General features: G+C 44.7%; 1 protein-coding gene across 1 annotated transcript in view; it reads right to left on the reverse strand.

The window, feature by feature from the left end:
• The window catches only part of Tmem212 (transmembrane protein 212), a 22,949-nt gene extending 5,463 nt beyond the window's left edge, over positions 1 to 17,486 (reverse strand). The window contains exons 1-4 of the mRNA XM_028762018.1: positions 17,302 to 17,486; positions 7,840 to 7,899; positions 6,232 to 6,555; positions 1,652 to 1,768 (exon numbers count right to left, since the gene is read on the reverse strand). Of these exons, the coding sequence (XP_028617851.1) occupies positions 1,652 to 1,768; positions 6,232 to 6,555; positions 7,840 to 7,899; positions 17,302 to 17,460 (660 nt within the window). The 5' untranslated portion in view covers positions 17,461 to 17,486. The remainder of the gene's footprint in view (positions 1 to 1,651; positions 1,769 to 6,231; positions 6,556 to 7,839; positions 7,900 to 17,301) is intronic.
• Positions 17,487 to 18,133: the final 647 nt, after the last annotated feature.

Genomic DNA, 18,133 nt, shown 5'->3' on the forward strand with positions numbered 1-18,133 from the left:
CTCTCTCTCTCTCTCTCTCTCTCTCTCTCTCTCTCTCTCTCTCTCTCCCTCTCCCTGTCTCTCTCTCTCTGTCTCTCTCCTCTCTCTGTCTCTCTCCTCTCTCTGTCTCTCTCCTCTCTCTCCACTCTCTCCTCTCTCTTCTCCTTCCCTTCCTCCTTGTTTGTGTTTGTCTTTTCTCTCTCTCTTTCTCCCTGTCTCTTTTCTCTCTCTTCTCTCTCTCCTCTCTCTTCTCCCTCCCTTCCTCCTTGTTTGTGTTTGTCTTTTCTCTCTTTCTCTTTCTCCCTGTCTCTTTTCTCTCTCCTCTCTCTTCTCTCTCCTCTCTCTCTCTCTCTCTCTCTCTCTCTCTCTCTCTCTCTCTCTCTCTTTCTCTCTCTCCCCCCCATCCTCACTATGGCATGTGTGTGCCATGCATGTGCAAGTATGTGTGTGTGTATGTGTGTGTGTGTGTACGTGTGGAGACCAGAGGTTTATGTAAGCGGCTTCTTCTATCTCTGTCTTCCTTACCCTTTGAGACAGGTCTCGCTGGACCTGGAGCTTCGTGCTTCATCTAGACTGGCTGGCCCGTGAGCCCCAGGGATCTGCCTGACTCTGTGTAAGCACTTTACCCCCTGAGCCATCTCCCCAGCTCCTATGATTATTCTTCTGTATTCTTATTTCTCCACTGACAATAAAATAGACTACAAGAGGGAGAAATACAGTGGACCCTAACTCTTACAAGGGCCTCCTTCAAGTCAACCCTACTCTATCTGCCTAAGAGGATGCAGTTCCCAGTATTCCTTCGGAGATCTTATTGGAGTTCAGCTCGAGGTCTCAGACCCTAATGCAAGAGTTATAGATGAAACTCCTCACCTGTGTCATCTGTGACCCCATCAAACTCATTGAACCAAGAACAGAACTGAAGACATGAAAGCAGAAGGCAGGCTAGCTGGAAGAGGAGGGAGTTAGTAGGCGGGGATGAGAGGTAATGGGGTGAATATGATCAAAGTGGATTTTACACAATATGAACACATCACAATGGAACCCGTTACGGTGTGTAAGTACTACATACTGACAAAAAGTTAAAAATAGTTTCAGGTGAATCCATTTCAAAGTACATTTACAGAAGCTGGGTGTGGTGAACAGTCCTTGTCATCACAGCACTTCAGAGGCAGAACCGGGAAGGGGGGGGTGCTAGCCCCATCTACCTTGTAAAAGCCTGTCTCGACATACCTCCCTAACCCATTTATATTTGTACTGATGCAGAGAATTAGTGATACTCAAGACATGCGCCATTACATGCCAGCTCATTTGTCTCCTCCTATGGGAAGGGCTGCCCATTGATAAATATTTTGCCCAAGTGTCTTTAAATTGCGCTTGAGGGGTTTACTGACATCTTTTCTGTGAAGCAAGCATCTCCACTCATTAGACAAAGAGAAACTGTCATCTCACACAACAAGGGGTGGCAGAATGTTTTCCTTCCCATTTTCATTAAAAAAGCCACAAAGTATAACAAAAAAATAATGAAAGAAAAATAAAAGGAGACACCCCATCTGGATGGGGTGGGCGGAGCAGTTGCAGAGTGTCAGAAATCCTTATCCTGCTTGCCTCAGCTCCTTTGTTGACTGGACGGAGAATGCTAATAATTGCTGTGTTTCTGATTCCGTTGTCCTACATAAGTTGTGTGTGATGGGGGCTGCGTGGGGCTGCATGGGGCCGGGGGGGGGCTGCGGGGGGGCTGCGTGGGGGCTGCGTGGGGCATCCTGTTTTTGCAGTCCTTGGCACATGGCCCCTGGAGACAGAAAGGCTGCCTATGAAAAAGCTCTTCATGTTTCTCAGAGTCACCAAACGCTCCCTGCCTCCTACAAGTGTTTCTCAGTGTGACTCAGTGTTGGAATTGTCCTGCCTTTTTTCTGTGTGACCTATAACAAGATGACTTCAATCCTACTGAAGACAGTTGGAGAGTAGGGTGGGGGCGGGGATGCCCTAGGGAGTGCCTGGCTCATTTCTGAAAACAGGAACTTACAGGAAAAAAATAAAAAATCCTGAGGAACACAGCACTGGATGGCAAGGGGAGACAATGGCCTGCCACCTCCACTTCTCTACCTTCCTTCAGACTGTCACCGTTGTCTTCACCTTTCTGGTTTTCAAATGTAATTATTTCTTGGAGAATTGTGTACATGTTTACAATGTATTTTGACTATCGTTTTCTTTTAAAAAAAAAAACAAATTGTCCTGACCCTCAAATTTCGTGATTGTTCTGTTTTCCTAGAAGAATATTGATTTTTCAAAATGACACTTAAGATTGTCATTCTTAATGGTTATCAATGTTTTATTTGCAAGATAATAAAAAAAGTACCAGCGAGGAGGATGCTTTATAATATGTACCATAGTTTAAAGGAAAATTCAGGGCATTATTAGGAAAAAAGAAAACCAAAAATAATAATAATAATATCACTTTCATTATGTAGAGAATCTAGCAACACAGGCCATGAGATGGTCAGTTGGTAAGGGTGTTTGCTGCCAAGCCTGAAGACAAGGCCATTCCTAGAATGTGCATCATAGAAGGAGAGAGCCAACTTCTGAATGATGTACTCTGACTCCACGTACACACAGAGAACACCCCCATCCCCCATAAATGAATGTAGTAAAGGAAAAAAAGTCAAGCATCATAGCTACCTGTGGGCTCATCTCAGGTAGAAACTTGATGGAGGAGTCTATATCTGGATAGAATCCCAGTTTTCTTCTAAGAAACGCCCATGTTTTTTTGAAACTTCAATAAATAATATACTAATTGCATTGCTGGAAACTGCGTCTGCTATTTTGAGATGTCTATGTGGAGTTGTACAAGTGTGGGGTGAGAGACAGGCCATGTGAGCTAATGACCCGTGTGTCAGCAACCCATGATGGCTCATGAAACTTGATATGTTACCCTTGTTGATTAAGCCATGTCAAATCACCCAAAGATGATCTCAAGGGAAATGACCTTAGTAAATTTATCTAGATGCTGACCTAAATTGGTACTGCACTGTAGGAAAATAGGGAAATAGGGAATCTGTCCAGAAGTGCCAGTATCTTAGAAGAGATTCTTTTACAGAGAAATAAGGTTGAGGACACAGCTCAGCTGGGAGAGTGCTTGCCTAGTATGCATGAAACTGCAGGTTCAATTCCAAGCACCTCATAGCACATTTGTAATCCCAGTACTTGAAGGTAGACACAGGAAGGTCACAAGTTCAAGGATATCCTTGATTGGATTGCAAGTTCAAGGCTAGCCTGGATTATTTCATACCTTGTCTTTAAAGGAGAGGGGGATGAAAGAAATAAACAAGTTGTAATGTCAATTCATTGACCTCCATGGTAATTAGAATTTCCCAGGATGTGTGTCATAAACGTACATTGTCTATGTTCTTCCTCAGGATTCTGACATTGCTGGGCTCAGGTGGGGTCCAGAGGTTTGTTTTAATAAGAACCCAGAAGCTAGGTAAGTTAGAGCCTGTTTGTAATTCAGGCATATTAGAGCCTGTATATAATCTCAGCATCTTGGAGGTAATGCTAAAATGTAGGTGTTATGAACATAGGAGGGTGGCCATATGCCTATGAATCCCCCATGGTGGCCAGCAATTTGCTGGTTCTCTTAGTTGTGGGCTCCTTATAACAAAGAGCTCTAGAAAATGTGGACTGTTTGCTACCTGGGAGAAATGTCAAGTTCTAAATTTCCAGATGCCCTGGTAGTGTAGGGAGGGGAGGGAATGTGGGTTGGCTTGCCTCTACTTGGCAGGCCTCCCTGTAAAATCAGCTCTGTTCCTAGGAATGTACAGGATTTCCTTTGCAGACTTATATAGGAGCTGAAGAGGACAGGACTGACCACAAAAGGCATCAGGAGTGCCAACTTCCTGTGCTCCGACTTGGCTGGTTGGGGTAGATAGAATTGAACTAGAGGAAAAGAAGCTGGCCGACACCACTGAGATTCTCTTGACCCCGTGGACAGGATCTGAATCACAGAAGCTGAGTTCTCAGTGAAGCTTCTCTGTCTAAAGAAGGCTCTTCAAGTGGCAGAGGATGGACATCAGCCACAGCTGGAAGAGTTAGGAGCCGGGGATCTTCCCTTCAATCCTGTGGCAATGGTCTAGGACTGTGACCAGCAGACCAGCAGTAGTAACAGGAAGGGGAAAGGCAGGCTAAATGAATCTGGCTTGGTCAGAAGGTGCTCTGGGTTCAGAATTGGGTTCTGCCCCTTAGCTGTGTGATCTGAGACAAGTTAAATTCTGTTCTCCCTCGCCCCTCCCCTGGTTTGTTCAAGATTGGGTCTTAGGTACCTCATACTGAACTTGACATTTGCTAGAAAGTGAAGGATGACTTTGAACTCCTGGTACTCTTGCTTCTGCCTCCCAAGAGTTGAGATCACAGATGTGTACCAACCATGTCTGCTTTTTGTAGTGCTTGGGATCAAACACAGAGCTTTGTCCTTACCAGGTAAGCACGGTACCAACACCTGGCCCTTAAGTGAACTGGTTAGGAAGAGCATACAGCCTGCAAAATGCAAACTTAGCTCCACACAGTCCAACGTTGGCTAGGACCATTCATGAGCATTACTACTAGCCCTCTCTGAAAAAGCTAGGAAGTTCTCTTGGTTTGGGATAATCAAACTTCTCCGTCATGGCCCCAAGAAATACTGGGAGAACTTTTTCCATACGTTGTTTAACTGCCACAAAGCCACCTTTTGATATTCATGGGTAGACACCAAATTAAAGCATCTGTCTTTGACTAATATTCAAAGCATAAAGGGTGTTTGTACAACCAGTTTCCACAAAGCTTTTGGTATTCTATACTAGAAAAATTTTATATGGTAAAGTTTAGTACAGTAAAATAAAGTAAATGATTAACTATTCTAACACCAAGAGAAACTGCAAATGAACATGCTTATGATTTAAATGTTGGTTTGAACCTGGTGAGATGTTCAGCAATCAAGAGCCTAGCTCTTGCAAGGAACTCAGATTCTGTTCAGTTGACAGCTCACAACCATCAGTAACTCCAGTTCCAAGAATCTCATGCCCTCTTTGGCCTCTATAGGCACTGCATGAGCTCTACAGACATATGTACAGGCAAAACATCCATACACACAAATTAAAAATGAAAAAATATATGTTTGAGGGCCAAGTATGATGAAGCACACCTGTAATTCCAGCATGTGGGAGGCTGGGATTGCCAAGAGTTCAAGGCCATCCTAGGCTACATAGTGAGTTCCAGGTTAGCTTGAGCTACAAAAAGAAACCTTCTCTCAAAATGAAATGAAATGAATTTTTTTTTTTTTTAGGGTTTGAAATTTGAGGTTTGTTTAACACACATTTTTCCCAGGAGAAAAACCTACTCTGTTCTTACAACCAATGCAGGGTGGGGCCCATGTCTTTTTTTTTATACGTAAAGAGCTGACTTTGATCAGACTTGTGGTTAGTTCCCAGAATAAGACTGGGTCAGCCAGCACTCCATTTTGGGGTAGATTGGAGAAGTACTCACGAGGTCCCACCCCTTCCTGGGGATTGCTGCCAAGACGCTTTCTTCAGTGGTGTAGCCAGCTGGTTAACTGCCCATGTGCTAGTAAATGTCCCCTCAACCAGGATTCAGTAGAAGCTTCAATGAAACCCACCAGGCCAAGTGAAGTCACCCATAGATATACACATTTCCAAACACACACTTACATATCACACATACACACACACATACCACACATACATACACACCACACACACATTCATGTACACACCCACGCACCACACACACACCCCTCCACTTACACATCCACATCACCCACACACACTCACACAGAAAAGCAGAAGGGGAACTAATTACGGAAAGGGGTTCAGTGGATGAGAAAGTGGGGAAGAGAAGGTAACGTGAGGTGAGCGTGATTTAATACATTACATACGTGTGTGAAATTGCCAGTTAATTTATTTTTTTAAAAAAAAAAAAAAAGAAAAAAATACCAAAGAGGTGGGAATATGTACCATTGTCACAGTTTTAAAATTCTAGGTTGAGATAAAAATTGGCAAGTGGTGCCTACAGCTAAACCAGCTGTTCTCTTGACATATGTCCATGCATGCATCCAAAATCAATCACTGAGTACCTGGAACACGCTGGACACTGGTTACCATGGCAGGAGATTAGAGGAGACTGAGGGAGAACACTTACGGATCCGCTACAGTCCCCCCTTCACCATTCGGGACTGGGCAAGCCCAGCCTCCCTTTGTTGAGACTTCCGCTTATGTGTCCGTTCTGCATCAGTCTGGCAGAAAGCTTGATGAACACAGCTAGGGACACACAGAACAGGATGAGGCTCAGGCACAGGTCCAGGGCCTGAAGGGTCAGGTGATACTCTTCATAGTGGAGCGGGTCCACACAGACTGACGGGAACTTCGTGTACGGAAAAGGAAAGGTAACCGCGTAACCAAGGTAATTGGTCCCCGCAACCCCTGAGAAGGAGTAGAAGCAATATGGACCAAGGAGGGCAGATTGCAAGGCTATTGTGAAATGTAGAGGACATCCCAGAATGCTCAGAATTACAAAGGTGAAAACGGCTTCCCACTGAAAATAAGCGGAAACAAACTGTTACTTGGAGAAAGAGTGACATCATTAATTTCCTCTACAGGGCAGAGAGATATACACGGCTTTCGTCTCCTTTCTTACCTACTCTCAAGACAGGGTCTCCTGAAGTCTAGTTCTATGCTGCCAAGGTTGGGATCAAACTCTTGATCTTTCCTGTTTCTACCTTCCAAGTGCCACACTGGATTATCCCATCCCACCTGTACCCCAGTACTGCCATTTAAAATGGTAGGTTCCAGGCCTCCTGTATGTCTGGCCCACACTCTACCTCTGACCTCTATCCCTAGTCTTCTTAGCCTTCCTTTCAGGTCCTGGTTCCCTTGCTGCCAATCTATGCTGCAGGAGGACATCACATGTCTGCCAACCTGAGCTAAAATGAAATCAATTCAATAAAGTTTTATTTACTCATTCCCTATCCTACACAAAGTCCCAGTTTGTATTGGGAAAAACAAAATGAGTAGAACCAGTCCCTTCTCTAGAACTTGCTACTCAAGGTATCATCTCTGGTTGGTTAGCACTGTACGCTTAAGAACCTCTCCGAAAAGTTGCCTTTCACTCCATCCAGACCACCTCAATCTGCATTACAGCCTGAGCTGACCCATCTTCAGCCTTTGCTATGGAAAGGAGGCCTACGATCAGATGCTGTGCACTTTCTGTAGCATGGAGAGAGCTGGCTCAGTGCTAGCAGAAACAGGCTCACATGGACCTTTCACCCTTTCCCAGTCTGAGAGGGAGACCTCAGAGTTGAGATGTGAACTGCATTATTGAGACTGGAGGCATAGCTCAGTGGGTAAAAGGTTTGCCTATGTACTTGGGTTCAATCCATCACACACACACACACACACACACTACGGGCGCATATGATATTGAAAGCAGTATAGCATTTACTTCATTACTACAATACAATTAAATTCATTAAATTTATGAGTACAGATACTGACCTCAAACAATATTCATGAACTTAGACAAATTATTTGGAGTAAAAACTCAATAAAAATATTTTACATTTTAAACATAATTTATAGAATTGGGCAAGGTGGTACATGCCTGCAATCCCAGCACTTGGGAGGTAGAGAAAGGAGAATTTAGAAACTTGAGGTCATGATCAGCTCAATACCAAGTTCAAGGACAACCTGGGATCCATGAGACCCAGTCTTGAGATCTATGAGATACATCACACACACACACACACACACACACACACACACACACACACTACACACTGTCAAATCCACTGTCCATCCCTGCAGACATTTGTGTATTTACCAAGTATCTCTGGGTCCGCTCTCTATGAGCCAGCAGCACAAGTGATCCAGCTGTGACAGCCTGTGAAAAGAAAATTGGAAAAAAATAACATCCACAATCGAAGGGAACCTCTGCTAAGAGTTCAATCTGTCTCACAGCTTGACAACTTTATCACAAGCTGGAAGGCAGGGCAAAGGGTGAAATGGATTTACGGCTCTGATCTCCTCTTCATCTGTGTACGCAGTTGTGTTGACAGGGAGGAAAAGAAGCCATTAGAGTCATCAGGACATGAGTCACACCAACTTATTTTCCATTCTCTCTGTTGATTTTGCCGTCACCGGCACCACCTCTGCTACTGTCAGGTCACGACAGTTAAATCCTGGCTTCATGGATCTTGTCTGAGGTTTTGGGTGGTGGTCTGAATGAGAAATGGCCCCATGGTCTCATGTATTTGAATACTTGGTTCCAAGTTGGTGGCGCTGTTAGGGAAGGGTATGGACTCTTTAGGACTCGGAGCCTTGCTGTTAAAGCGAGGGATGGCTCTGCTGTGGTATAGTCTTGCCCCACTTCTTGCTTGCTTTCTCTGCTTGCTGCTTCCTGAGTGGAGGTAGAAATGTAAAGAGCCAACTTTCTCCTCCTGCAGACCTTTCCTGCTATCATAGACTCCAACAAACCCCCTGAAACAATAAGCCAGAATAAACTCTTAAGTTGCTTTTGGTTATGCTAATTTTTTATCACATTAACAGAAAAGTGTGAGTGAGTGTGTGTATGTGCTGTGTGTGCACACATGCAAGCTCATCTAAGCATGAAGTTTGAGGTCCAGATAGAAAGTCAGGAAGAGATGAATATGATTATATATATCAGGACATGAGTCACACCAACTTATTTTCTATTCTCTCTATATATAATATATATAGATGTAAAATTATATATATATAATTTTAAATATCTTTAACCCCCCCACCCGTGTGTGAAGATCTGATAAACTGATAGGATTGGCTATTTCTCACGATGTAGGGCCTAGGGACTGAATTTAGACATGAAGCTCGGCTACAAGCATCTTTGCTCACTGAGACATGTTTTTATCCTTCCAACAAATTTATAAACCTGCAAATGGGACAAACTGGAATGGAGACCTATCCTCAAGCCCAGAAATCATTCTTAGCCGTGGCCTGATCTTTTCCAGCTTGCTTTAAAAAAATAAAAATAATAAAATAAAATAAAATAAAATTGTGCTGCCTTGAACTGCCGATGGGGTCCAGACACACAACCTCTGTTTCCTAAATAATAAAGACAGTCATTAGAATGGACGTGAGGCCTGGCATTTAGTGTTCTGGGTGCAGTGCTATCCAGTTTAATGAAGGGATTTACTCTAGAGTCCCCATTCATAAAAAAAATAAAAATGCTCAAAGTGCAGAACAAAAATAGCTAATAACGGAGGGAATGGTGTATCCAGAACTTTGCAGTAGATAATGGAAAAGGAATCTCTGAGCTCATTTTGGATTCATCACGAGGTCTGGGGATGGAGCTGTTTGAGGTTATTGAGATGAGAAACCACTGATGCTCAAACCACAGAATCCTTACTCCTCAGTCAAAGCATGAATTCTGAGGTCTAGATAGATAGGGAAGTCAGGGAGAGATGAGCCTGAAATTAGATAGTATGTATAGAGTGGTTTAAAAATAACACAGTTTTTATTTTGACAAAGGCTTGGATGTGAACAGCCTACCCAGAATTGGTTAAATTAAGGGGAGAAATCAGAGCCTCACCCGTGTGATTTATTGGGATGCTACTCACTGTCCAAGTTTAGTGTATTTACTGTTTTGAAACTTGGATCTAGAGAAACCAGGAGAGGGAAACACCCGCTCACACATGGCCCCTGCTGCTGACTTGTTGTGGCTCTACTACCAAAGTCCTGTAGATAAAAACAGGAGTATCTGCAGTCAAAGCGGTTCCTGGCTTGATTCTGCAAGAAAAACCTTTCCAAGGGATGTTAAGGAGGAACAAACCGGAGAATTGAAGAATGAAGCTCCTGGGTGTCTAAGCTTCTAGGTTGACCTGTGACTCAGAAGCAGGAGATTGCTGCTGCCCTTCTGCTGGCGAAGCTCTGGAAGATAGCTGACATGGGATGCGGAGGGTCTAGCTTGCCTTGAGTGTGGAGTTGGCAGAGATTTCTTTCCTTTTGAAAGTTGAAAAGCGCTACAGAGTTGCAGTTTCCTGTTATTTTGGTCGCAGCAGCCAGCTTGAATTTTTGCCTTGTTTACACACAGCTCTGAAAAGGCTCTTTCACTGAGCAGCAGCCTGCGATGCTGGCTGTTCCATAACTTGTTAAATTCACCTGGCTGATGGGATGGGGGTGCCAAAGCCGAGCACACCCACATTCCTTGATGCCCGCTGCTCTCTTCCATTTTTAGATAATGAGTGGGAAAGAATTAAAACCGGAGAGATCTGAGAGTGGAGAAGGGATGTCAAGAGGAAAAGAAACTGAGGAAAGAGTGGGGGCGCCTGGGACGTGCCTGGCGGTAGTAGAGCGCACCCCACCCTGCTGCCATGTTATTGGCTTGCTTTCCTGGAGATGGCTAATGCGTTCATAGCTTGGTAATTGTGAACACTTTTTCTAGAACTGCCTAAGTACAGCATGCAGTTCCCAAACGCAGATGAATGGAAGGAAGCAATAGAAATGGTAACTTTAGTGGCACCCTGTAAAAAGAGGATATAGCTTAGTCATTTACAGGATCTTATGTAGAGTCGAGCGGATCAGAAGTTCAAAGTCATCTTTCATTACACAGAGAGTTTGAGGCCAGCCTAGGCTACATGAGACCCTGTGCTAGTTTCTTTCTATTTCTGTTATAAAATACTCCGGCGAAGGAGCTTAAGGGATAAAGGGACTTACTTGAGCTTACAGTTCCAGGAGATACTGTCCACTGTGGGTGAGAAGACATAGCAGCAGGCAGAGACGGCATGAGGGCAGGAGCAGCAGGCTGGCCATTCACATTACATCCATACTGACGAAGCAGACAGTGGACAGGAAATAGGACTCAGCTATATATAAGGTCTCAAGGTCGGTCCTGAGTGACTGACTTATTTTAAAACCAGGTTTCATGTCCCAAAGCGTCCATAACCTTCTCAAATACTCCCACTAGCTGAGGACCAAGTGTTCAAACTCATGCGCCTTTGAGGAACGCTATCCATAGAAACTAGTGTCTTAAACATGAAGTTAAATAAACTGTCATGGAAACACCCTCCGGCTTTTCAAAAGAGGCTAAAAAGCTGTAAAAGATCAATAAAAGCAGTACATAATAACTGCATGAACCATGATCCCAGCTCTCACTGGGATTTGCAATAGTGGACACATACAAAGGTCCCCATTGAAGAGGCTGAGAGAAGGCTCAAGCAGTTAAGAGCGCATGCACAACTCTCACAGAGGACCTGAGTTCAGTTCCCGGCCCCCATGGCAGGCAGCTTATACCTGCCTGAAATGCTAGTTCCTGGGGGTCTGATGCCCTGCCCTCTTCTGGCCTCTGAGCTACCTGCGCTTGTGACCCCCCCTTTCTTACCCTCCCACCCTCCCTCCCTCTCTGCCTCTGTCTCTGATGCATACACATTAAACACAAAACAATAAATTTACCAAATAAATTAAAAATAGACAAGAAAGAGTGTTTGGCACTCAAGAAGAGTTTAGTTATTATGTTCAGGAGGAAAACAGGTAAAAGCTGCAGGACAGATAGAGGCTGGAACAAGTCTGAAGAATGGCTTTGCTTTCCGTGGCCATGACAGGTGAGGGCTGGCTCGGCTGAAGAGATGAGGAAGTTAAACTGTGCTTGGGGCCCAGACAAGACGGATCCCAGACCTGTAGCAAGGTGGTGCTGGGGGCTTGGTGGAGAAAAGCAGAAAGTCAGAGTAGAAATCTGTGTTACACCAGCAGGATGAGGACCTCAAAGGCTAGGTCAGTGCATACTGGATTAATTTGGGGACAGCCAAGTAGTGCTGGTGGCTTTTGAAAAGGAAGCAGCTAGCCTGACTCACAAGAGTGCCGGCATCAGAGACAGATGTGCTACACAAGCTGGACAGAGATTGGTGAGGTCGCAGGGTCCCTGCACGACCCCGGTCTTTAGACTTTAAATTCCACTCATGGCGAGCAGTACATCTTGAATCTTGGTTTAGTCACAAATCTTTTCATTTGTTTTTAATTTTTTTATTTATTTTGAGACAGGTCTTGTTAGCAGTCATATTAGGATCAGAGCCCAGACACTGGCAGCTCTAAGGCATTTCATCAGCTGCCCATCCTCACAGTGGGAAGAACTGAGAGGTACACCCCTACCATCACCCGCCAAGTTCATCTCCAGGGTCTTCCTAGAAGGTTTAGGTTTAGTCAAAGGTAGGCAAGCATAGGTGAGCAGTCCTGGTCAAGGTGTGTTCCTGCCCATTGTTGTCCCAGCTCCAGACTCCTCTGCAAGGTTGTCTGAGATTCCTGGGGATACTTCAGTTCTTAGAGTTCATTGTTTCAATGGTCTCATGGTCAAAAGGAAAGATCTCTGTCTTCTTGGAGCATCTGCATTCTTTCTGGGGCACTTATACCTCATGTGACCCAGGTTAGCCTCCAACTCAGCCAAGGTGACTCAGACCTTAGGATCTTCCTGCTTCCATCTCCCAGGTACTGAGATTATGTGCCACCAAGCCCAGTTTATGTGGTGCTGGAGATCCCACCTAAGGTTTCATGCATGATAATTGTTGCTAAGTAACAGCTACATCCTGAGTCCCATCAGTCTAATTTTGATAGACTTAATACCAGATTTATAATTCTGTATTCAATTCTGCTAGTCTCTATTCTATTGTACTTCATTCATTAGAATTGTTGTTAGCTACCCTGTATATTGTTTTTATTATCGTCGAATGCATAGATTCTCTACAGTTTGGCTTTCAGGAAGAAGGCATACAGTGAGCAGGAAGAGAAAAGTGAACACTGGGACGTACGTTGGGGAAATCTAAGGATCCACGGCAGGAGATTTAAATAGGGCTGGGTTAGGGCATTGCTCCACAGCGCAGGCCTAGAGCTGATAGCATGGCATTCTCTGGAATTATCAAAGGTTTTAGTGCCAGCACCTCGACCGTGACAGGGCCAGCAAACTAGACTAGGCCACCTGTCCTCCAAAGGTGACATAAAATGACAGCAGAGAGAAGTAGAGAAAAGGGATCTATTCAATATGGCCATTCTGAAAGGAGGAAAAAAGAAGAACCCTCCAAGTCACCTTCAGGACCCAACATGAGGTTTATCTTCAGACAGAGGACAAGATAACTAAGTAGTGTGGGCCAAGACGTGCACCCACCCATGACAGATGCATCCTTGTCTAGATTCAAGTCCATCTTTCAAGGTGGTCTGACAAGTTGCCAGACTTGTGAGAAGCCATCTTAATGGACCCAAGTTCCTTCCTTAATGGCACCAGTTCAGCCTCTCCTCCCCTCATCATGAAATTCCTGGGGGAATTCCAGTTCCTTGGAGCCCATTGGTTCAGTAGCCCAATGGCCAAAGGGAGGGGCAGACCTATCTGTCTTTAGAATCTCTTCCTTCCTGACAGAGCTGGGAAGTGGGAGTTGCCTGACAGGCCCTGTTGAACCCCAGCTTAACCCTGCCCTGACCCCACTGACCTTGCCATCCATACATCTTCCAGCACGGACCCTGCCATCTATAGATCCCCACACTGACCTTGTGTCCACAGATCTCCAGGCCTGACTCTGCTACCCATAGGTTTCCCAGTGAGTTTCGTAAACAATCTTCAATGGAAAGAATTCAGTCAAAGGTCATTCTTGCTTTGAAATTGATTTCCCAACATAAAGAAAAGGAAGTTGGAGAAGAAAAAAATTGGTTTGGATGATGAGATGACTAATTTGTTTTTAGAGGAGGTAACTATAAAAACGCTTAGATTATTTGAGTGGAAAACTAACCACTGACAAAGATCAACTTGACCAGACTCTGCACTTCCTTGTAAAATCTTAGTGCCTATGAGATGGGTCAGCAGGTGACAGTACTTGCTGCCAAGCTGAGCCCTGAGTTTGATTCCACATGGTGGAAGAAAAGAACTGGCTACTGAATGCTGTTCTCTGACCTCCAAGGTACACAGGGGCACACAGGGGCACTCATAGACACAATAAATGGATTAAATAAATAAAACATAACCAAGAACTTTAGCAAGAGGCCCGTCTTCAATGCCAGTGACATTTGGTGACCCTTACTTGTACTTCTCTCTTTATCCTTTGCATCATCCTGAAGACAATGTTTGATTACCTCGTCTGCCCTCAGCAAAAATCCCCATAAGCTCTCCTTGCTGTTTCCTCTTGGTAGTTTCCTACCCTCTGCCCCACACCCTGACCTAAATTATCTCTTTTGCTCTAATATCTGGACCCGAACCTCACCCTGTGCCATCTCCTCTCTCCATTCTGCAGTAGACCAAGTAAGATCTGCTTCCAGTATTGTATCCGCTGCCAAACATTGGCTTTTCTTTGGTACTGTCTGTGGGATGGAAATCCCTTGACTGCTAAGCCGTTTCTATAGCAGTTGAGAAGCCTGGCGTGCAGGCCTCAAATGGAATCCTGATACTGTAGCACTGAGGATCTGGGAGCTAGGTTGTGGCTTGTTTCTAGCCAAGACTCTGGACTCTCTAGGTTTGGATCTTGTGATCAAATTCATGCAATCCAGTCTCTTCATCAGAGACGGCTCTGCAGGCCTTGTGTTCTGGATTAATAGGGCTCTGAAGTTACTATGGCCTGCTGGCTTCATGCTTTCTAACAGCTCGTGTTTTTAAATAACCTTGCTCAGACATCCTAGAAAACTTGTGAGCCATGTGTGTTTCAAAGCAGAATTAGGAGAATCTGTGGACCAAACCTTAGACCTGACTTAGTAAGTCTTAAACCTGTGAACAAATACAAGGGACTGTATCACCTGTAAGAAAACTTCTCTTATAAGTCTCAAAAGAAATATGGAGTCATTTGTGAAGGAAACAAGAATAGGATTGAGATATACCAGTCATCTTTTTCACTAGAGGAAGATGTGTCTTAGCAGGAATTAAGGAAATGATTGGCAGGGTGGTGTGGACTAAGGCCTTTCAGAGCTGACCTTCATCAGACAAAACTGGCTTGGTAAGAAACACAAAGGGAAAAAAAATATTGTTCTAAATTTAAACATGAACGAATTGAACACTCTACTGCTTTTTGGGAAGATTTCTCCCACATAGACACCAGCCTCACCTATAGTCCTCATAACCTTACCAGATTTCAACTCTCTAACACACTCCCGGTCACCAGAATTCAGGGCCCAGGAGTCATCTACTCAGCTAACAATATCCATCAAATGCTACTTTGTCAAAATCTAGCAGGCAGCTCTCTTTGTTGCAAGCTCTGGGGATAGTGTAAAAAGGAAACTAGAAACAGAACCCCTGTCCTTGTATAACGCATAGTAACTAGTTAAGTTATAAAGTGATATAGACGGGGGGTAGGACTATAGGGTTGGGAACGGCAGATGGGACAGGGGTTACAATTTTAAAGAGTTTTGTTTGTTTTATATTTACTCTATTTATTTGTGTAAGGCTGGGGAGTGAGTGGGCTGTGGATAGCACAGCGCAGGTGTGGAGGTCAAGGATCTCTGAAGGGAATTGGTTCTCACCGTCCACCATGTGGGTTCCAGGTATTGAACTCAGATCTTCAGGCTTGGTGACAAGCACCTTTACTGCTGGGTCACCTTGCTGGCCTCCAAGGGGTAGCAATTTTAAATGGTGTAAAGAGGGAAGACATGGGTGAGAAATTGGCATTTCATTGAGAACTGATGGGAGGAGTCGGTGTGTTGCTCTGTTGACTGACAGCATGAAGCCGTTGGTTAGACCTCCAGCACCACAGAAACGGAGAGTGCTGTTTGCTTGTGATTCCAACACTGGGAAGTTGGGAGTTGGAAGATCAGAAGCTCATAGAGAGTTCTAGAACAGTCTGAGGTACCTAAGATCCTGCCTTCAAAAAAAGAGGTTTGGGAGCCAGCTAAACACAGGAAGAGTTTAGACAGAGCCCCCAGAGCAAAGCCCTAGGGCAGAACACCTTGCCACTCAGGAATGGCCGCCATGAACTTGAAGGGACAGACATAAGGGTAAACTGGCTGGCAATGAGGCCCAGGAGGCAGCACTGTGGGGAGCAAGGGAGCTGAGTAGGACTCCTAGCAAGTGATTCAGAGCAGAGAGTTTGCACAGAGCACAGGGTAAGGGAAAGGCTTGGTGTTTGCTTGCAATCAGGCTCTTGCCATCAGTCTTCAGTCAATTGCCTTCATCCGCATCAAGCAGCTTAGGCTTGAGCAGTTGTCTCCAGAGCACAAGAAAGAGCAAGAAGGAACTAGCTACCTGAGGCTCCTGCCTCGCTCCACATAGTAAGAACATTAAAGTCAGAACTAACTGAACGCAAGCTACTTCCCTCTGCCTGAAGCTCTAACTCTGTGCCCACCCCAGACCACTCCCCTCCAACTCAGGTAGCCACGCAGTAGTGGCCAGCTACAGACACTCGGTTTATTTCTCTTGGGCTATGCCTTAGCATATATGTTCAGCCTACATCTGTCCTACCTCAAACATATATAATCTTAGTCAAAACTAAGTCCACTGTGGGGACACTAGCTTGAAAGGAATATATCAATCAAAGCCTCCCTGTGTAGCCCAGGATGGACTCCAACTCACAGCTACATAATAATCAAACCCTCCCTGTGTAGCCCAGGCTAGGCTCCAGGTCACAGCAACATAATAATCAAAGTCTCCCTGTGTAGCCCAGGCTGGGTTCCAGCTCACAACTACATAATAATCAAAGCCTCCCTGTGTAGCCCAGGCTGGGTTCCAGCTCACAACTACATAATTATCAAAGCCTCCCTGTGTAGCCCAGGATAGACTCCAGCTCACAGCGACATAATAATCAAACCCTCCCTGTATCCCAGGCTAGGCTCCAGGTCACAGCAACATAATAATCAAAGCCTCCCTATGTAGTCCAGGCTGACCTCCAGCTCACAGCAACATAATAATCAAAGTCTCCCTGTGTAGCCCAGGTTGGTTGCTAGCTCACAGCTATATAATAATCAAAGCTTCCCTGTGTAGCCTAGGCTGGCCTCCAGCTCACAGCTACATAATAATCAAAGCCTCCCTGTGTAACCCTGGCTGGCCTCCAGCTCACATTCCTGGCTCAGTCTTCCAGGTGCTAGGACTCCAGGTCTTCGCCACTGTACCCCATGAGAATTTCCCAGACATTTTATTGTTGTATACATGACATACAAATACAAATGAAACAATATTAAGAAAAATTATACACTTAAAATCAACTAACAAATTCCTGCTTTAAAGTTCAAGACTATTATTTTCTGCAGAATATAGACTTCTTTGAATTACTAGAAAACTCTTAACTTGTGTATTATTTTATGTCTCTTTTCTTCCTACTCCCATTTATGCCAGCACATTTAATGAAATATGTCCTACCAAAGCCCCGTTCCAGATGGGACAGGCAATCCAAACATTCCATCCTGTGTACCAAAGCTTACAGGAGAAGACCGGGAAGAAGGCAATGGATCCAGAGAAGATGCTGAGGCTCCCGAGAGTAACCAGGGTCCTGCCAGCAGCTTGATAGAGGCTCTTCATTTTCCTCTGCGACTTGACTATTTGATCTGAGATATTTGTTACCAAGACACAAGGCCAGGCCAGGCCTCTATAAACAGAAGTTTCTTAGAGACTGTAGTTGTGTTGACTGGGAACATGGGAAACAAGATCCCACAGACAATATTCACTCTGTTCCACCAAAGGTGAATGGAAGGCATGAACTCTGAGTGTGAGACATGGGACTCTAACACCGGTCTTCTTCAGAGAGAAGTGAAGGCAGGAGATTTCTCATTATGGAGTGGCTGTCTTGATTCCCTTCATTTGCCCTGTCTCGGGGAGTGACCACTTCCTGCCTTAATCAGACTCAAAGGCTCACTGACTGAGCTAATTGTTTCTGAGCGCAACCTGCCTGGTGGTTACAGCAGAAAGCCAACATCCTCTGAGCACAATAGAGCCACATTCCCAGCAAAAGTTCCCACAGAACACAGCAAGAATCACACATGCAGATCGCAGTCAACTGTTCGTTATATTTAACTTAAACAGTTTAACACAACCAAGTCTTTCCTTTGAAAGCTTAATTCCATACAATTATTTTTTTTTTTTTGAGAAGGTCTGGAACTTGCTACGGAGACCTGGTTGGCCTTGAATTTACAGGGATCTTCCTGCCTCCATCCCCCAAGGGCTAAGAATATTGGCATCAAGCTTGGCTAGTCTT

The sequence above is a fragment of the Grammomys surdaster genome, unplaced genomic scaffold (assembly GCF_004785775.1).
Source record: "Grammomys surdaster isolate TR1022 unplaced genomic scaffold, NIH_TR_1.0 62, whole genome shotgun sequence".
Lineage (NCBI taxonomy): Eukaryota > Metazoa > Chordata > Mammalia > Rodentia > Muridae > Grammomys > Grammomys surdaster.